This window comes from Rattus rattus, chromosome 10 (genome assembly GCF_011064425.1).
Source record: "Rattus rattus isolate New Zealand chromosome 10, Rrattus_CSIRO_v1, whole genome shotgun sequence".
Lineage (NCBI taxonomy): Eukaryota > Metazoa > Chordata > Mammalia > Rodentia > Muridae > Rattus > Rattus rattus.
This window is the reverse complement of record NC_046163.1, coordinates 51,980,044-52,001,584: the sequence shown is the minus strand read 5'-3', so window position 1 is coordinate 52,001,584 and position 21,541 is coordinate 51,980,044. Positions and strand designations below refer to the sequence as shown.

General features: G+C 39.9%; 1 protein-coding gene across 1 annotated transcript; it reads left to right on the top strand.

The window, feature by feature from the left end:
* The first annotated feature begins 13,713 nt into the window (after window positions 1–13,713).
* On the top strand, window positions 13,714–14,748 carry Apcs (amyloid P component, serum). Its single transcript, XM_032915387.1, has 2 exons — window positions 13,714–13,894; window positions 14,005–14,748. Exons 1-2 carry the CDS (start codon window positions 13,828–13,830, stop codon window positions 14,622–14,624), a joined length of 687 nt encoding a protein of 228 aa, XP_032771278.1. The 5' UTR covers window positions 13,714–13,827; the 3' UTR covers window positions 14,625–14,748.
* The last annotated feature ends 6,793 nt before the right edge of the window (window positions 14,749–21,541 follow it).

The following is a 21,541-nucleotide window of genomic DNA, read 5'->3' as shown; positions in this document are numbered from 1 at the left end:
TAAGGAAAATCATGGGGAAGGGGCAAAAAGATTATAAGCACCAGAGGGCTAGGACATTTGTTCTGAGACAACATCTTCTCTGTATGATAGGGAAGTTACACTCATAAAATCTCAACACTATAGTTGACTAAACAAGACCTGTACAATGACCTTAGTTGACATGTGAACATGAGCAGGATAAATCCCACAAGGACCAACTTTGAGGTTTTCCTAACTCTGCCCTTGTGCTCAAATACTGCATTCCAATAACAACTACTGGGAGTGGTTAAAACAAAAAGTCTACTTATATACATACATAATGGAAGGAAATTAGAGAAACAATCCCATTCACAATATCTTCAAAAATTAAAATAGCTAGGAATAAATCCTACCAAGCAAGTGAGTTGTACAACTTTAAGATACTAAAGAAAGAAATAAGATGCTAGAAGAAGGAAAAAGCACCCATGCTCTGGATTGGTAGGATTAATATAGTCAATATGGTCATGACCCAAAAACAGTCTACAAATCCAGTGCAATGATGGTGTTGATGAAGATGAAGATAATGGTGGTGATGATGGTGATGGTGATTATGATGCTGTCAATGCTGTTGATGGTGGTGGTGGTGGTGGTGGTGGTAATGATGGTGATGGAAGCCATCAAAGAGGAGAAGAAGGAAGGAAAGAAATAGGAAACAAAAAGGGGATAAAGAAAAGGAAAAGAGGAGAAAATGGAGGGAAAAGAGGAAGAGTCCTACCAATGTCATCATTTATGGATTCAACCCACTTCAAATATATTTTCTATTACTTTCTCCTCTAGTAACTCATATCCGATCTCATAAACTAATGATCATTTCTCAGCCATCCCAAACAATTTCCCTTGTATTCTTTTATTACTTTGGTTAAAATATATTTATATGTGTAGATGTATCTGAGTATATACATCATTGAAATATGAAATTCACCTTTTACTGTAAATTTTTAGCAGAAACATTATGCAAAGCCTTATTACAGAGCAATAGATATTTACCTTTGTTAAATCAGAGATTTCATTGAAAATCTGATTCTGAGATTGGAGAATATACACATGGTACCCAAGGTCACATTTTTTGTTCAGTTTCAGAAAATTCTCAAAACCACTAAAATGAGTTTCAAAATCTACCAGGAGCCTAACGCTCAGAGTTACCTCTAAAAGTACATTAGGAATTGATCTCTCTGAGACATTGACATCTCCTATTGACATGCCCATTCTGCCAAGTGAGAGAGGCAGGAGACTCCAGAAGGAGATGCCCCTGTTCCTACAACCTTTAACTTTCAATAGCCTATTGGGAGGAAATAAAAACACAGGTGGGTAAAATATGTGTCTTCCACATGCTTTAGTGACTGTGAAAACATATAAGACAAAAGTGAAAAGAGTTGACATGAAGTTAAAATAACTCGAATATCCCCATACTATACAAGTGACTACCCTGATGTATTTTCTAATTCTATCTCACACTGAACATACCCTGAAAGGATTACCTGTTATGTATTGTGTGGAAGCATGCATTGTCAATAAGAACTGATGACATATTAGCAAAAGTCAGGGAGTAGAAGGTCTCTATCAGAGAGAGAGAGAGAGAGAGAGAGAGAGAGAGAGAGAGAGAGAGAGAGAGAGAGAGAGAGAGAGAGAGAAACTCTGGGATAGGGTCAGGCATGGATGGGAAGGTTCACCCCAGACTCTGAGGAGGTTGGACATATGAAACTGAGGAGAGGTAACCAGCCATGTGGTAGACATAAAATAGGATAAACAGGTTAAATAAGTTTCAAGTTAGTAGGGGAATGAGTCTAATTTAAGGCCATAAGCATTCATATAAATAATAAGCCATCAAGTTGTTATTAGGAAACTGGTACGCAGATGAAACAACCTGTGTTATAATACCCAAAATTTGTCTCAATCACATGCATAATGACCTACTCAAGAAAAAAGAATAAGATAAAGACATAGAGGGGCTTATAAGAAAATACATGGCCAAAAGGGACACATGATTTAAAATGCACCATCAGCCTTTCTCTCCCACCCCATGTCAACCTATCTACCCAGAAAAAACACAAGGACATTTGGCAGGTTCGTATCATTGAAAATTATATTTGACATTTACAGTGGACCACTCAAAGCTATTTGCACATAATTAGCCACTCCTGACCCAGTTACCACACAGCCTCCATGGAAGGTAATCATTCTTAAAAGATTTCAAGAGGGAAGAAGAGGACACCTAGGATACAAGTGTCATTTCCTGAGAAGAAAATCTTCTTCATTTTAGTAGCACGGGAACTACAAGGATGATGTGGTTTTAAAAAGATCTGTTGCTTCTGATGTCAGTAAAGTGTTCTCCACCTAAATATATGGTCAGTCAGGATGAGTCCATGGAAGCAAGAGCCTTTCTTTGCTGAAAGTCTTTATTTTCAACCATCAAATGGTAAATCAAACATTTTGAAATACCTAGTAAGGGTCAAATGATGGAACTGAGAGTCTCAGATTGTCCCTGGGATTACTTAACTGAAGTTATTCCTGCCATCATCACTGCTAGGTCTACACCATTCAAAGACAAAAGTCAAATGCTGAAAGGCCAGGAGAAATGAGAGCCAAGAGGACTTTCAGTCACAATGCTCACCCATAAGAATAAGCCATCAAAGTACTACTCAAGAGCTGTTATGTGGCGGTAATGAGCAATAGAGTTGAAATCTTAGCTTCTGCCTTCTGTGGGGAGCTCAAGTAGAAGAATGGCCTAAGTGCTTCAGCCAATTTACAACAAAGCTCTCTATTTTGTCCACTAGAGAGATGTGAAATGCTTGTGAGCAGGAAAAACATCACCCCAGACTAAAGTTCTCTGATGAAATGAGTCAATCTATTAAGAAATCCTCCTGTCCACAACTGGACATTTGGTATCCTTTGCTTCTGTGTATCTAAGTCAGTAAACAATAGAGTGCTAAGCATGTAGGGAGGCCTTGGGTAAAAGGCTCCTTTTATATTTAACTCATCTATTTGGGCTTAATCTAGGCCATAATGACATAGCTATAAAAAACAAGATGAAGGAATAAACACAAATGATGAAATACCTAACGTTATGATTGCAATGTGTGTTGATATAGGAAATGTAAACTAAACCCATAAACTTACTGTGATTACTAGATTTTTTTTTTCTAGAGTAATATTAATACAGGAGAGATTCATGGTAGGATGACACGTGAGTATGTCACTATATAGCACAGAGCATATGTTAATGGAGCATAGATATGATGTAGACAACTGTTATAATCAATATTCAGAAAGTACCACACGCTAGTCTTGTTCCCAAGGTCTATCTCTCATAAATGTCTAGGCAATCACATAGCAGTGAATTTTGTTTCAAAATGACAAAGAACAAGAAAATTGAGAAGGGCTCTCATCTGTGAGAACAAAGAGCACTGCAGAATGCTGCCCAGTGTGCATGGGCTCTGAACTCACCACTATACTTGGTGCTCAGTGGTTTGGGTAATCCACAGTGATGTCATCACTTTCTAGTGAGGATATAGATAATGGCACTCACTTGTGCTAGGGATACCTGACAAGGTGAACCATGCAACTTCTGTGAGGCTCTTGCTTTGTGTTATAATGGGTGGGAAATGGCAATGAAATGGGTCTGTAACATCTGCAGAACCAACCCCAACACTTTTGCTGATGCCAAGAAGTGCTTGCAGAGAGGAGCCGAGTATAGCTGTCCTCTGAGAGGTTCTGCCAGAGACTGACTAAGACATCTGTTGGCAAATATAGCAACCATTGAAATGAAACCAGGGACCCCAATGGAAAAGTTAGAGGATGGACTAAAGGAGCTGAAGGGGATTGCAACCCCATAGAAAAACAGTAATATCAACTAACCAGACACCCCAAAACTCCCAGAGATTAAACCACCAACCAAAGAGTATTTTTGAGTCAGTCCATGGCTCCTACTACATATGTAACAGAGGACTGCCTTATCTGGCATCAGTGGGATGGAAGGCCCTTGGTCTTGTGGAGGCTTTTTGCCCCAGCAAAGGGGGATGCTAGAGGCCAGAGTAGATGGGTGGAGGAGAGCACCCTCTTAGAAGCAAAATGGAGGGGAAGGAGGTAGGGATTTGCAGAGGGGAGATTGGAAAGGAGGACAACATTTGAAATATAAACAAATAAAATATTAATAATGCTAACAATAACAAGAAGAAGAGGAGGAGGAAAAAGAAGAAGAGGAAGAAGAGGGGGAAGAGGGAGAGGAAGGAGAAGAAGAAGAAGAAGAAGAAGAAGAAGAAGAAGAAGAAGAAGAAGAAGAAGAAGAAGAAGAAGAAGAAGAAGAAGAAGAAGAAGAAGAAGAAGAAGAAGAAGAAGTGAATCTGTAGAGTAGGGAAGGTCCTCAGAGGTGAGCTTTTAGTCATGAAGGAAAGATGGCACAAGGGAAAACAGAATAATAAGCATGATACATATTGATACATAACAGGTTTAACCACATCTTCTTCCAGCTGCTTACGTGAAAACTCTGCACCTCCTTCCTCAATACCTTTATTAAGACAAAGACATATATCATTAAAGACAGAGAAATAATTCCTATCAACAGTAAACTTTCTTTTCAACATATTCAACAAGTAGGGATACACTGAGTCCTCACTATTAAAATTTTCTTTTTTTTGCAATTTCCTTCTCTCTTTTTTCTTTTTTTCTTCTTTTCTTTTTCTTCCTTTCTTTCTTTCTTTCTTTTTTTTTTGGAGCTGGGGACCGAACCCAGGGCCCTGTGCTTGCTAGGCAAGCACTCTACCACTGAGCTAAATCCCCAACCCAATTTCCTTCTCTCAAATGTTTGTGTCATGAGAGATCATGAATGGCAAGGAGATTGTTATGACAAGTGACTTCCAATAAAAAGCCAATTTTATTTTTAAAAATTCTATGAGAAATGATGGACAAAAATTCCCTTATAAGGTATGTAGTAAGTACTGTAGTCCTATGGAGCAAATGTGTAGATATTTTTAAACATTTTGCACAATTTTTGCATTTTTACCTGATGTCATTGTTTCTTGTAATAAAACCTTTTCCGATTGAAAACTGCCAGTGTTGTAAACTGATCTGAAGAATGATTTTTGCAAAATTAAAATTTGGTGAAAATTTAAAAAAAGCTAAATTTTATACATAAGAAACTACAAAAATGATCATCTCAAAAATAAACAGGGATGTACAAAAGGAAGGAAAACTCTGAGATGCCTAGAGAATAGTTTCAGTTGAATTCTGAATGTGAATGTAAGATCCTGGTGAGACAACATTGTCTGAATGTCTCACTGAATCCCGGAGTAGAAGAGAGCTAACTCAGCAGGGGTTTTCTTTTATAAATAAAGCCTGAAATTGGGAACAGAGAGTTGAGATCGAGAAAAGAGACTCTGATGCATCAATAGGACCCAGAAAGTGACAGGGCAATTTGAGATGACCTTAGGATTGGGAAAAGAGGGGCTTTACTGTCATCACAGTACCCAGAGCTCAGATTTAGTTTGAAAGAGCCACCTTGGTAAAGAATCTGTCATAATCTTGAGTGTTTTATAGTCTGTTTTGTGCTGTGTAACAGAAAGCCATAAACTGGGTAATTTACAAATAAGAGAATAGAGGGCTTGTCGTTCAAAAGCCCAAAAGTAAAGGACTACATCTGTAAGGGCAAGCTTGCTGTGACTTAGTATGATAGAAGACATCATATAATAAAAGAAAATCTTAAAAGGAGTAAAGGAGGGCCAAATGTGCTTTTATTATATGGTCACTTATACAAAAACACACTAATCCCATAAGGATACATTTCTCATTACCTACCCATATCTTAAATGCATCACCTCTTAACATTGCAACCCTGTGACTAAGTTATTAATACATAAACTCTGATCAATCCATAAACTGTGGAATTCAAGTAATAGAATTCCACAAGCCTTCCAAAATCCACCTTCATCTCACATGTAAAATGTATTCATCTCATTCCATTAGACTCCAAAGACTCCTTCATCTCACATGTAAAATGTATTCATCTCATTCCATTAGACTCCAAAGACTTAACTCACTGCAACATCAACTCAAAAATCCAGAGTCCTTAATCTCTTCAGCACTATAAGCACCTCAGCAAACAACTCAAACAGAAAAATTTTGGTAAGAGTTGAGAACTATATTTAATGTGGGTCTAAGGACAACTATTTAGAACATAGGGATTGTGCTTATTTAGTAGGCATAAAGACGAGCTTAACATGGACATCAACAGAAATGTTAAATTACACAGGAGTAAGCCTGTGAGGACTCAACCATACTGTACTGTAGGTAACTAAGAAATACTGAGTGGAAGAAATAATCACCACTATGGAAGAAAACACTAAAGTTTATTCAATACCATCTACCAAGGATGAATTTTTTCTGCTTTATAAATATTTTTATTTATTCTTTGAGGATTCACACATGCACGTAATATTTTCCAGTATAATTTATCTCCCACTCTTCAATTATGGTTCCTTCTTTAATTTCCCATTACTTCCTCCTCTTACCTTCTTGTCTTCCTTTTACTATAGCCCACTGAGTCCAATTAGTGATACCCACATATGGATGGTTGTGGAATCATATACTGAAGTATGGTTAGCCTATGAAAGACCAAGCCCCCAAAGAAAATGGACTTTCTTCTCTAACAATCTTCAACTGTCAGTGGGTTCTCTGACATTCAATTCCATCTGCAACTTCTTCAAAATGTCATTTGTTGTCTGTGTCTCTACCAGGATTCTGATCACAAATGCTATGTAATCCCTAGACTTTCCCTAAATTGATACCAAAAGGTTATGCCTTTCCCTATTAATCACAGATTCCATCCTCAAATATATCCCCTTTCTAATATCTTACTATAAACAGACAAAAGAAGTCATAGCAACACCTTGGATGCTTAAGTATCCAGACATTTTCTCTGTCAGGTCCCCTAGTTGCTCTTGTGTTCTGCCTTTCATAAATCTTAGTTTATAAACAACAGAAGTTTACTTGACCCACAATTATGGACGTTGAGAAATCTCAGGTCAAGGAGTTCTGCATGTAATGATGGTCTTGCAACATCATAGCCAAAGGTTTCACATGGAAAAGAAGTACACAAGAGGGGGACAGAAGGGATCAAACTCACTTTTATGGCTAACTTGCTCTTGTTTTTTTTTCTTAGGCAGATGTTCCCACTCCTTCTTTTTTTTTTTCTTTTTTTTTATGAACTTGAGTATTTCTTATGTACATTTCGAAAAGTTATTCCTTTCCGGTTTCGACAAACATCCTTCCCTCCCCCCTTCCTTATGGGTGTTCCCTCCCCACCTTCCCCCCCATTGCCGCCCCCCCAAAAGTCTAGTTCACTGGGGGTTCAGTCTTAGCAGGACCCAGGGCTTCCCCTTCCACTGGTGCCCTTACTAGGCTATTCATTGCTACCTATGAGGTCAGAGTCCAGGGTCAGTCCATGTATAGTCTTTAGGTAGTGGCTTAGTCCCTGGAAGCTCTGGTTGGTTGGCATTGTTGTACATATGGGGTCTCAAGCCCCTTCAAGCTCTTCCAGTTCTTTCTCTGATTCCTTCAACGGGGGTCCCGTTCTCAGTTCAGTGGTTTGCTGCTGGCATTCGCCTCTGTATTTGCTGTATTCTGGCTGTGTCTCTCAGGATCGATCTACATCCGGCTCCTGTCGGTCTACACTTCTTTGCTTCATCCATCTTGTCTAATTGGGTGGCTCTATATGTATGGGCCACATGTGGGGCAGGCTCTGAATGGGTGTTCCTTCAGTCTCTGTTTTAGTCTTTGCCTCTCTCTTCACTGCCAAGGGTATTCTTGTTCCCCTTTTAAAGAAGGAGTGAAGCATTCACATTTTGATCATCCGTCTTGAGTTTCATTTGTTCTAGGCATCTAGGGTAATTCAAGCGTTTGGGCTAATAGCCACTTATCAATGAGTGCATACCATGTATGTCTTTCTGTGATTGGGTTAGCTCACTCAGGATGATATTTTCCAGTTCCAACCATTTGCCTACCAATTTCATAAAGTCGTTGTTTTGATAGCTGAGTAATATTCCATTGTGTAGATGTACCACATTTTCTGTATCCATTCCTCTGTTGAAGGGCATCTGGGTTCTTTCCAGCTTCTGGCTATTATAAATAAGGCTGCGATGAACATAGTGGAGCACGTGTCTTTTTTATATGTTGGGGCATCTTTTGGGTATATGCCCAGGAGAGGTATAGCTGGATCCTCAGGCAGTTCAATGTCCAATTTTCTGAGGAACCTCCAGACTGATTTCAGAATGGTTGTAGCAGTCTGCAACCCCACCAACAATGGAGGAGTGTTCCTAACTTGCTCTTGTAATCATGATCTGAATCCATTCATGAGAATAAAGTCTAGTGAGCTTATAGCCATTTAATAAAGTACCAATAGGATGTAGAAAGTAAACAGATAGTTTGTAAGGATGCCAAAACTGGGAGGAAGAGGAGGAGGAGGGGAAGGAGGGGAAGAAGAAGAAGAAGAAGAAGAAGAAGAAGAAGAAGAAGAAGAAGAAGAAGAAGAAGAAGAAGAAGAAGAAGAAGAAGAAGAAGAAGAAGAAGGAGAAGAAGAGGAAGAAGAAGAAGAAGAAGAAGAAGAAGAAGAAGAAGAAGAAGAAGAAGAAGAAGAAGAAGAAGAAGAAGAAGAAGAAGAAGAAGAAGAAGAAGAAGAAGAAGAAGAAGAAGAAGAAGAAGAAGAAGAAGAAGAAGAAGAAGAAGAAGAAGAAGAAGAAGAAGAAGAAGAAGAAGAAGAAGAAGAAGAAGAAATTCAGCAGCCTCCTGGGACCTGGTGTTCAGAGTTGAAAGAACCAGTCTACTAGAAAGGTCAGTCATAATTTCTGGATGAAATATTAGGGCATGAGAAAAAGAGAACAAATCCCCCTGTTAGAAAGAGACAATGTGTAATCTAAGTGGGAAATACACACTGGATTGAGGGCTCCCTGGAAAGGATTTGATCCTTTTCATTTGTCCCTTGTCAGAATTACTGAAACACAGGAAATATCTCTTTTGCTCTTTCAACTATCATCTTGTTAAGGTTGAATTCTGCCATGCCCACTTTATGAAAATTGCTCTAGCAAAGGTCACTGATGACATTTTTATTGCTAAATCCAGCATCCTTTCCACTTAGATCTCTCTGATATACCTAATACCATCAGACACTGCTTTCTGGAAACTTTCACTAGCTTGGTTTCCATGACACTACACATACTGTCCTCCCAGACCCCAACTTTTCTCTTCCCTTCAAATCCATGAAAGTAAGTGTTCCCTCAAATAGTTTTAGCCCCATGATCTTTTCTCTCTTCCCCTGTAAGAGACAATTTCACCTTTCATCGTCGCTTATAGAATAATTCCATATATCTAAACCTAAGTGGCAGCCATAGTTTTCAAATTCACCACCACCTCTTTTTCCCTTAAGCATAGCATCATTTCAGGATTAATACTTTGGACCCAACATATGGCACCCATCTCCTCCCAGTGGGATCTCTAGTATCATATCCACAGCAGAAGCATCTTATTTTTCCAAATGATATGTGTCATATTTTGGATATATCCCCCAAACTATCCAACTTATTCCACCCAAGTCATTAGGCAGTGAAGCCCTTTGAAATGATGAGTTATTTGTAGATTATAACTTACTGGCTTATTTTGGCTGCTGTTGTTATTAAAAGCAAGTTTTCTCTAGCATGCTCACTCTGTTTCACTATTGGTGCCTTTTGTCATAGTGCAGTAAGAATCTTCTCTTGATGCACAGTGTTCTAAGACTTCCCAGAGTCTATAACCATGCTAAATTAGAAATTACCTAGTCCATGGCATTCACTGTAGCAATAGAAAATGATTTAAGATAATAAGAATTAAAAAGTTTAGAATACAGTTTGAGTTTACATCATACAAACTTATTTTCATCTTTTCCCCTTAATTCCTTTTCTGTCATTATGATTGCATTATATTTGATTTTATAATGGGGTGGGCATTACCTACTTTTAATTTTCAACTGTCTTTTTCTATCTAAACGTTTTGTAAATATATAAAGGTCAAGAAGAAGGAAGACCAAAGTGTGGATGCTTCATTCCTTCTTAGAAGGAGGAACGAAAATACTCACAGGAGGAAATATGGAGACAACATGTGGAGCAAAGACTGAAGGAAAGGCCATCCAGAGACTGCCCCATGTTGGGGATCCATCTCATAAACAGACACCAAACCTAGACAATATTGCTGATGCCAAGAAGTGCTTGCTGACAGGAGCCTGATATAGTTGTCTCCTGAGAGGCTCCACCAGAGCCTAACAAATACAGAGACAGATGCTCACAGCCAACCATTGAACTGAAAACAGGATCTCCAATGGAGGAGTTAAAGGACTGAAGTAGCTGAAGGGGTTTGCAACCCATAAGAAAAACAATATCAATCGTCCAGCGCCCCACCCCCGAGCTCCCAGGGATTAAACCATCATCCCAAGAAAACACAGGGCTGGCCCTATGGCTCCATCTGCATATGTCACAGAGGATAGCCTTGTCAGGCATCAATGGGAGGAGAGACCCTTGGTCCTGTCAAGGCTCGATGCCCCAGTGTAGGAGAATGTCAGGGAAGGGAAGTAAAAGGGATGGGTGGGTGGGTGGGTAGGTGAGGGAGCACCCTCATAGAAGCAGGGGGTGGGAGGAAATGGGATAGTGGGTTTCTGGATGGGAAACCAGGGAAGAGGATAACATTTAAAATGTAAAATTTTAAATCCAATAAAAGAAAATAAGGAATTGATGGAAAAAATATTCTTGTGACTAACAGAACCAACCCATGGGAAATAATTGTTTCACAGTACTAAAATAATTTTAGTACTGCCCCTTGTCTACTTCAGTCTCTTCCTCTCTAGTTTTTCCTAACAGTTGTTGTGATTTAGACATGTCACAATCACACAGGACATTAGAATACTAAGGCATTATTGAATCCTTCAGGAAATCTTTTAATTACATCTTACATATCGGCCTCGTTGCAATCATTTCTTTTGGTTCAGAGAGTACCTTCTTCTGTCCTATTTGATGGTGACTAAAGCAGGGTACCTCTACTGTGGCCATACACATCACCATGCTTCTTTGCAATATATCATTGCCCTTTCTTCCTCACAGAAGCCACAGGGACAGAAACTACAGCCTGTACTTGAATGTTCACTGGCAAGACGGCATTTGAAAGTCTCTGGACAATAACATAAATTAGCTCTCTGTGGAAAATACCCTCAGTATGAAGACTAGGGTTTCATTCTCCTACACCTTGAAATAATTGTCTCCATATCTCTGTTACAAATTTCTTGATTTCTGTCTTAATGATTACTGAAGCATGGGTTGCTTTCTTATAAAGCCTAAGAGTCATTCTATGGTGGGGACACTAAAGAAGACCCAATTATCCATTTTACTACCTTCTTCTCATTCTAATTGTGATCGCACTTACTTGTCAACCAAGAGTTCCTCTTTACTGTATTCCCATAGTCAACAATACATGCTGTCACTTGTCCCCAACAGCAATATAAAACTCTATTCTTCCAAGCTCTTTGGGCTGGCTCATATATTCCCCAGGCTGCTTCTATGAATTTATTATCAATTAAAAAGATTCCATGCTACACAGACATCTGAAACCTTTTTGCTGATAGAATAGTAATTAATTTATGATGACAACTATACACAGCTGGTTAACCTAGTGTCTGAATTTTATGGTATTCACTGATTAACACCTAAACCTGGAATTACATAGTCCCTGGGTTCACAGTAAAGGTTTCCTTGGTGCCTATTTGTAGCATTTCCTAGACATTTTACTCAATTACCTTACACTTTGTGTTGTTACTAAACTATATGTAAAGAGAAAATCTTACCCTGGAGCTGCAGTGATGGCTCAGTGGATCAAGTGACTGATGCTCAAGCATAAGAAACTGAGTTCATAACCCCAGCACCCATGTAAAAGCTGGGCACGACAGGCATAGCATTACACTTCTATGACACTTGGGTTGGGTGTAAGATAGAGAAAGGGTTTTCTGCTCAGCCAATTGAGCCATTATCTGTCTGTCTCATGGCTGTGTATCAAGATGGGGCTGTGAGATATTGTCCCAGTGCCAGCATGCAGGCTGTAAGTTCCAAATAATCCTTCCTTCTCTAAGTTGCTTTGGTCGCGTTGTCTTACCAAAGTAAGAGAAAAAAAAAACTAAGATATTTTTAAGAGTCCAAAAAAGTGAGATCATATGTAGTTGGTCCATTAGAAAAGCCTTAGAAAGCAGATCACTTTTGAGATTTATTTTGAAGAACTTTAAGGGTTTGAATAAAAAGAAAAAGATAATAAAGGATTTCAAGGTGATGAATAGAAGTAACAAAGTCAGGATGTAAGTCAGAAGTAAAGAGTAACAAAGAGAGGTGTTTGACTGGAAAATAGGATTTGATTCAGAGAACACGAGCAAGGAAGAGGGATACTGGAGATGGCATAGGCTTCCAAGAAGAAAGATCAGTATTTACTGCATGAAGTAATAGGATGTGTAACTCCAGCTAAGTCTACTCCTCACCCATACTTTGCAAGTTATGAAAGGCTTCACAACCTGAGATTCAGCTTAGATTAGAAAAAAATAGATTTAAAAAAATATTCCCAGAGATGAGGATTTGAAGAATAATGAGAGTAGAGTTGAAGAAGATGATTACCCGTGGTAGTTAATGTGTCATTGAAAAGCCTAATTAACCCAAGGTGAACTGAAAGGAAAGAAAGAAAATAATAATAAGCTAGACACAAAAAAAATGATAATAAAGATTCTATAGGTTTTAGAGGTGAGAAAGAAAATCAAGCAAGCAGAAAGGAGAAAGCCAAGCAGCTTTGAGTGGTGACTAATAAAGGTTGACTTTTAAATTAGCAGGAGAGAACACAGGTATGAAGTTCATTGGCACTGTAAAAGAGTGGGCCCCCACCTCATCTCCACACCTAATGAGTGTGGGAATGAGTGCACAAATCTGAGCACAATGCAACAATGAGTTCATCAGCAAAGATGCACCTGAATGCCCAAGGGCTCAAAGGAAAGAGTGGGAAACAGGAAGACGCTGACTTTCGGCAGGTGTGTATGTCACCAAAACCAATTAGTCACAATGAGAAATGAGATAGTTTAAGATTAAGAAAGCATCATGAGTCATAATATAAGGGGTGGCTGAGTAATCGTTGTAGAAAACTAGTATGCTTCAGGGCAAACAGGAGGTTTGTACTTCAGCTGTCTCTATCCTCTTAGTTATGCCTGGATGTGTTACTCATTATTTGAGGAATCGAAATCAAAGAGACAAATAGATGTTTTAGGCTGCTTGGCAGAAGCTGGAACTCTAGAATGTTCTACACGGAAAAGGCCACTTCGCTTAACTTTAATAGGTATGTAATTGCCCTGTCCCCATATCCCCGTCTAGCAAAGCACGGAGTCATGAGAAAGAGACCCAGCTGCAAAACAGAGCAACTCATGTGGCCAACCTGGCCTCTCGTTCCATCGGTAGGATCTTGAAGTTCTGCATCTCTTCTCTTCCCGGCAATGGAATCTGGGTCACAGGGGTTCGAGCTCTAGCACTGGCTTGTGTCTAATGAATAACTGTCACTGATTTTCCAGCACAGGAGCTAATCATTTACTTTCCAATAACAGCTCTAAATATTGGCAGGACAAAAGAGGATCTGGGAATACCTCACATGGTATTGCTTCTCTCTACCCTTCATTGTCATCAAAGGCACATACAAAACTTAAAATCTGAAGAGCATAGGGGGCCACCACACTTTCGTCCCACACCCAAGCAACAGCTGCTGCTGCTGTCATACCCTGGACCAAGCATGGACAAGCTGCTGCTTTGGATGTCTGTCTTCACCAGGCTTCTTTCAGAAGCCTTTGCTCAGACAGGTAAGAAGTTTAGGCTACTGTCGGGGAGCATAAAATGAGAAAAGTTGATCCTGAGGTATTGTTTCTCTGAATTTGTTGAAATGCATTCTCTTTCTTGCTTTATCTCACAGACCTCAATCAGAAGGTATTTGTGTTCCCCAGAGAATCTGAAACTGATTATGTGAAGCTGATCCCATGGCTAGAGAAACCGCTGCAGAATTTTACACTGTGTTTCCGAGCCTACAGTGACCTTTCCCGCTCTCAGAGTCTTTTCTCCTACAGTGTCAACGGCAGAGACAATGAACTACTAATTTATAAAGACAAAGTTGGACAATATAGCCTATACATTGGAAATTCAAAGGTCACAGTCCGTGGTTTAGAAGAATACCCTTCTCCAATACATTTCTGTACCAGCTGGGAGTCCTCCTCTGGTATTGCTGAATTTTGGGTCAATGGAAAGCCTTGGGTAAAAAAGGGTTTGCAGAAGGGATACACTGTGAAATCCTCACCCAGTATTGTCCTGGGACAGGAGCAGGATACGTATGGAGGAGGGTTTGACAAGACACAGTCCTTTGTGGGAGAGATTGCAGATTTGTACATGTGGGACAGTGTGCTGACCCCAGAGAACATTCATTCTGTGGACAGAGGTTTCCCACCCAATCCTAATATTTTGGATTGGCAGGCTCTGAATTATGAAATAAATGGTTATGTAGTCATCAAGCCCCGTATGTGGAACACCAAAAGCTCATGAAAATGAGATGATCAGTGTGTACGAGGTCAAGGTGGCAGAACTCACTCTATCTGGAGTTTTTTTCTTCTTTATGAATGTCCTGTCTACATATCTGCCAAATAAAAATCCTATCAAATTCTACCTGCATTGTTTTGTTGCTTTATGTAATTTCAAATGCTTTCTCTTGGCTCTACTTCTTTTGATAATTGGTGTTTCAATATCTTAAAAAATCCAGTTATAAAGCAGGGGGAACTTAAGCAACTGGAATGCCAAAGCAATCCACAAGGAGGAAAGTGGCAACACGTATAAGCTACTGGTGGTCAGTTTAAAACTAACTCAAAATATGTGTAAAATTGCAGTAGAAATCCTTCTGCTTACTTTTCAAAGTACAAGTCAATAAATGATGTTGCTCAAGGGACACAATGATAAAGATAAGTGGCGGTTAAAAACTGGACAGCAAATGAGATTGAGAGATTAGAATAAAAATGAAAATTAAAAATATATAAGAAACTGAGATCAATTTGTATGAAAACAAACATGTATGATGTCTCAAAAGCTCCAGTGGTGATCTAGAACACCTGGCTTTTGCAATGCCACTCAGATGTTATCACAGACAGATTCTACGTCTGAGGAACATGTAATAAATATTGCTAACAGAAATGTCTTCTTTACACTCCTCCCATGCTTCCTTCCTCTCACAAGATACAGTTCAAATCTCAACAAGTGACTTTTGCCCTCTGTAAGTAACCTAGTCCTATGTCTCTGTGTACACTGAAGCTACAACTCACCACAGCAAGAATCATACTGGCTACAGCACTCCAAAACAGCGTCCAGATATTATTAATGGTAGTCATTGATATGATTACAAAGAGAATAAAACACAGCACCTAGAACATTCTTTAAACACCAGGATAACCTTCCAAAAGAAGATGCAGTTTGGGCTGCATATGGACAAAAAATACAGGTCTAGCTCAAAGATAATGGAGAACAAGGCCCAGGAAGGTCACAATGAGAGCATCCAGAACAATAAACAAAGCAATTGTTTCTGAAATTAATTACTTAGGAAGCACAAAGAAGCAGGTACCAGATCAAAGCTGGTGGAACAGTATAAGGGAGCAGTGAGCTCAGGTGAGAAGGAGCAGGAAGAGCACAGAGATACCTGCTATCTGAATATCAAGTGATTTTGGATGGAGATTTTAGAGATGTGGAAATCATTTTCAACTTCCATCTTCTTTAAAACAATTTTTTCATACGCTATGTTCTGATTAAAACTTTCCCTTCCAAAAGAAAAAAAACTTTCCCTTTCACACACCTGCTTTCCTTCTCTTTAAACAAGGCAAAAAAAGGAATTTTAAAAAAGAAAAAGCACAAGAAACACACACACAATTATAAAAATACAAAATTGGAAACTGTACTATACAAGCAAACAGCAATAAGTTTAAAAAAAAAAAGCCAACCAAAGCAATATAAGCCAAAAACCATCTCCCAAAAAAAAATCATCATTAGGTTAGTTTGGTGTTGCCATCTACTGCTAGATATGGTGCCTACATATAAGTGAGGTTCATATGCCCAGTGAGACTCCATAGGAGAAAACTGTCAATTGGAGATAGCTGTTAGGGCTGGAGAGATGGCTCAGCAGTTAAGAGCACCAACTGCTTTTCCAGAGGTCCTGAGTTCAATTCCCAGCAAGCACATGGTGGCTCACAACCATCTGTAATGGGATCCAATGCCCTCTTCCGGTGTGTCTGAGGAGAGCGACAGTGTACTCATACATGAAATAAGAGCACCAGTGGAAGGGGAAGCCCTGGGTCCTGCTAAGACTGAACCCCCAGTGAACTAGACTGTTGGGGGGAGGGGCGGCAATGGGGGAGGGTGGAGGGGAACACCCATAAGGAAGGGAGGGAGGGGATGTTTGCCCGGAAACCGGGAAAGGGAATAACACTCGAAATGTAGAAATGTATATAAGAAATACTCAAGTTAATAAAAAAAAAAAAGAGAGAGAGAGACAGTGGAGATAGCTGTTTAGTTAGGGATAGGAACTCATGGGCACTTCCGCCTCTCCGTTCTTGTACCCCATTTGACTTGCACTCATGCAGGCCCTATGCATGCTACCACAGTACGTCTCTGCGAGTTCATATGTAGTTCAATCCTGTTGTGTCTGGAAGGTCATTTCCTCCAACTCCAAAGGTTCCTAAGACCTTACCTTCTCCTCTTTTGCAAGAGTTTCCTGAGTCATGAGGTAAGGGATCTCATGAAAATATCCCATTTAAAATTAAATGTTACAAGAACAGCCATTCTCTTCACATTGCCCAGGTGTGAGAGTCTGTATTGGTCCTGATCTACTGAAAGAGGAAGAGTCCCCAGTGATGGCTAAATTGAATAATTATCTTGTAAGTTCAGGTTTGCTTTATGATAAGTTAATACTAGGAAATATGTCTAGGGCTTTAGAGGTGGGGTCCATAAGAGAGCAGGAAGACCTGAGTTCAGGTCCCCAGTACCCACATCTAAGGCCAGATGTGGCCACATAGACCTGTAACCCCAGAGGTGGGCCTAGTAGGAGAGACAAAGGTTGACTGGAACTCATTGATGAGAAGTTTCATCTGATAAAATGATGAGTTCCAGGTTAGGTTAGAAAACCTGCTTCACTTGCAACTCCATAAGAACAACAATGCCAACCAATCAGAGCTTCCAGGGACTAAAGCACTACAGGAAGGCTATACATGGACTGACCCTGAGCTCCAACTGCATATGTAGCAGAGAATAGCCTTGTTGGGGCACCTGTGGAAGGGGAAGTCCTTGATCCTGCCAAGGTTGGACCCCCAGTGCAGGGGAATATGGGGGGGGGGGCAGTAAGGGGAATGTATAGGGTGAATACCCGAATGGGGGAGGAGGAGGGGAAGGAATGGGGGCCTATGGACAGGAAACTGGGAAGGGGAATAAAATTTGAAATGTAAGTAAAGAAATGTATCTAATAAAAAATTTTAAAAAAAAAGAAAAAAAGAAAACCTGCTTCACAATACCACTAATACAGGGATTAGACAAGGCTGCCTACTCTCTCCCTACATATTCAATATAGTATTCAAAGTTCTAGTCAGAGCAATCAGACAACAAAAGAAGGTCAAAGGGATACAAATTGGAAAGGAAGAAGTCAAAATATCACTATTTGCAGATGATATGATAGTATACTTAAGTGACCCCAAAATTTCCACCAGAGAAATCCCAAACCTAATAAACAACTTCAGCAAAGTGACTGGATATAAAATTAACTCAATGGTAATGGGGGGAGGATGGGGAGGGGAACACCCACAGAGAAGGGAGGGGGAGGTGTTAGGGGAATGTTGGCCTGGAAACCAGGAAAGGGAATAACAATCGAAATGTAAATAAGAAATACCCAAGTTAATAAAGATGAAAAAAAAAAAAATACCCAAGTTAATGAAGATGAAAAAAAAGAAATACCCAAGTTAATAAAGATGAAAAAAAAATAATAAAAGCATCCTTCATTTGTGCAAAAAAAAAATTAACTCAAACAAATCAGTAGCTTTCCTCTACTCAAAGGATAAACAGGCTGAGAAAGAAATTAGAGAAATGACATCCTTCACAATAGTCACAGATAATATAAAATACCTCAGTGTGACTCTAACCAATCAAGTGAAAGATCTGTATGACAAGAACTTCAAGCCTCTGAAGAAAGAAATTGAAGAGGATCTTGAAAGAGTGTACCCCAAAATGGGGAACTGCGTCTCTCGCTCAGATCGAGGGGTGGGGTGCCCCCAGGAATCACCAGTAGCCATTCTTGATGTAAAAGCATGAGGTAGCTTTATTAACGAGATCCCGGGTCTTAGCGGGATCCCGGGTCGACACGTATCTCACACAGGAGACAGAGGAATCGACCCTGAGCCTCCAAACTCGGGGTTTATATAGGGAGGTTAGGGGCATTCAGAGGTTACACATGATTGATCAATTCAAATGGTGCACAGTTACTTTCGGCGTGAAATTACATCAGCAAGGAGTACGTGCTCTCTAGCAGCTAGGCAGGCAAGTAGGGTGGCTCATCTCACTCAGGGGGGGTGAAGGAAGGGGAGGGGGTGGCTACAGATGGTCAATGTCCTTGGGGCTGATAGCTGGTTTGGCAAGTCCTATCTCTGGCTCTCCCTCAGGCACGTCCGGCCCTGCACATCCGGACTCTGACAATGAGTAACCTTTTTAAAACTCTAGTCCTACAATCTCAGAAGATAGAAAGGTCTTCCATGCTCATGGATTGACAGGATTAACATTGTAAAAGTGGCCATCTTGCTGAAAGCAATCTACAGATTCAATGCAATCCCCATCAAAATTACAACTCAATTCTTTATAGAGTTAGAAAGAGCAATTTGCAAATTCATTTGGAATAACAGAAACCCAGGATAGTGAAAACTATCCTCAACAATAAGAGAACTTCTGGGGGAATCACCATCCCTGGCCTCCAGCTGTAGGAGAGCAATAGTGATAAAAACTGTAAGGTATTAGTACAGAGACAGGCAGATAGATCAATGGAATAGAATTAAAAAACCAGAAATAAACCCACGCAACTATGATCTTTGACAAAGGAGCTAAAACCATCCAATGGAAAAAAGACTGCATTTTCAACAAATCAACATGTGGAAGAATGCAAATGGATGCATTCTTTTTTTTTTTTTCTTTTCTCTTTTTTTCAGAACTGGGGACCGAACCCAGGGCCTTGTGCTTGCTAGGCAAGCGCTCTACCACTGAGCTAAATCCCCAACCCCAAATGGATGCATTCTTATTGCCCTGTACAAACCTTAAGTCAAAGTGGATCAAGGACCTCCACATCAAACCAGATACACTCAAACTAATAGAAGAAAAAATAGGGAATAGCCTGGAACACATGGGCACAAGGAAAATTTCCTGAACAGAACATCAATGGCTTATGCTCTAAGATCAAGCAAGAATTGACAAATGGAACCTCATAAAATTGAAAAGCTTCTGTAAGGCAAAGGACACTGTCATTACAGCAAAATGGCAACCAACAGATTGGGAAAAGATCTTTACCAATCCTACATCTGATAGAGGGCTAATATCCAATATATACAAAGAACTCAAGAAGGTAGACTCCAGAGAATCAAATACCCCTATTAAAAATTGAGTAGAGAGCTAAACAAAAAATTCTCAACTGAAGAATATTGAATGGCCAAGAAGCACCTAAAGAAATATTCAACATTCTTAGTCATCAGGAAAATGCAAATCAAAACAACCCTGAGATTCCACCCCACAACAGTCAGAATAGCTAAGATCAAAAACTCAGGTGACAGCAGATGCTGGATAAAGAGGAATACTCTTCCATTGTTGGTAGGATTGCAAACTTGTACATCCACCCTGGTAATCAGTCTGGAAGTGCCTCAGAAAATTGGACATAGTAATACCTGAGGACCCAGCTATACCACTCCTGGGCATATACCCAAAAGATGTTCCAACATACAACAAGGACATATGCTCTATTGTGTTCATAGCAGCCTTATTTATAATAGCCAGAAGCTGGAAAGAACCCAGTTGTCCCTCAACAGAGGAATGGATACAGAAAATCTGGTACATTTACACAATGGAGTACTACTCAGCTACTAAAAACAACGACTTCATGAAATTCTTAGGCAAATAGATGGAACTCGAAAATATCATCCTGAGCGAGGTAACCCAATCACAAAAAAACACACATGGTATACACTCACTGATAAGTGGATATTAGCCCAAAAGCTTGGATTACCCAAGATACAATCCACAGACCACATGAAGTTCAAGAAGGATGACCAAAGTGCAGATGCTTCAGTTCTTCCTAGAAGGGGAAACAAAAATATTCATAGGAAGAGATATGGAGATAAAGTTTGGAGCAAAAAGTGAAGGAAAGGCCATCCAGAGACTGCCCCACCTGGGGATTCAGCCCATATACATATAGCCACCAAACCCAGAAAATATTTCTGATGCCAAGAAGTGCATGCTGACAGGAGCTTGATATAGCTGTCTCTATGAGAGGCTCTGCCAGAGCATTGACAAATACAGAGGCAGATGCTCACAGCCAACCACTGAACTGAGAACGAGGTCCTCATTTAAGGAGTTAAAGAATTGAAGAAGCTGAAGGGTAAGTACCACAATACCAACCAATCAGAGCTCCCAGGGACTAAACCACCATCCAAAGAGTACACATGAAGAGACCCATGGCTCCAGCTGCATATGTAGCAGAGGAAGGCCTTGTTGGGCACCAATGGAAGGAGAAGCCCTTGGTCCTGCCAAGGCTCGATGCCCCAATGTAGGGTAATGTCAGGGCGGGGTGGTGGGAAGGTGTTGGTGGGTGGGGGAACACCCTCATAGAAGAAGGGGAGGGGAGATGATATAAGGCGGTTATGGACAGGAAACCAGGAAAATCCTGGTTTAAAAATCCAATTAAAAAGAAAAGAAAACCTGCTTCAAGGAGATATGACAGATAATGACAAAGCAGGACACTTGACATCTTTCCTTGCCTCCTCTCAAGTACTCACAAATGCATGCACCCACACACATACAAGAATACACATTCACATACTCTATGTACACATAGACACACAGAGAGAAATCTTCCCATAAACATTCACTAACAATGACTATCTAGAGTAATCAGTATTTCCACTAAGAGCATATGAACACATTGTTTGCCTTAGCATTGCATCTCCATAGTAGACTGTTTTCGCTTAGCATTCCCTTTGCAAGTGACATAAAACAAATTTCAGAAATGAATCCCATATAGGCAAATAGTAGCAACCATTTGTTCAATATTTATTGAGCCACTATTCTATTCCAGGCACAATGCCAGCTACCAAAAATGTTATACTGGTGAGATAATCGTGCTATGTGCCTTTTTTGGAGTTTATATTTTAATAAGTCTATGTTGTCTAAATATGGGCTCCTCCTAA

Excerpts from the sequence above, each read along its gene's own strand:
- Apcs (XM_032915387.1), top strand. The coding sequence starts at position 13,828 with ATGGACAAGCTGCTGCTTTGGATGTCTGTCTTCACCAGGCTTCTTTCA. Across the intron at positions 13,895-14,004 it reads AGAAGCCTTTGCTCAGACAG|ACCTCAATCAGAAGGTATTT; the intron begins GTAAGAAGTTTA and ends TTTATCTCACAG.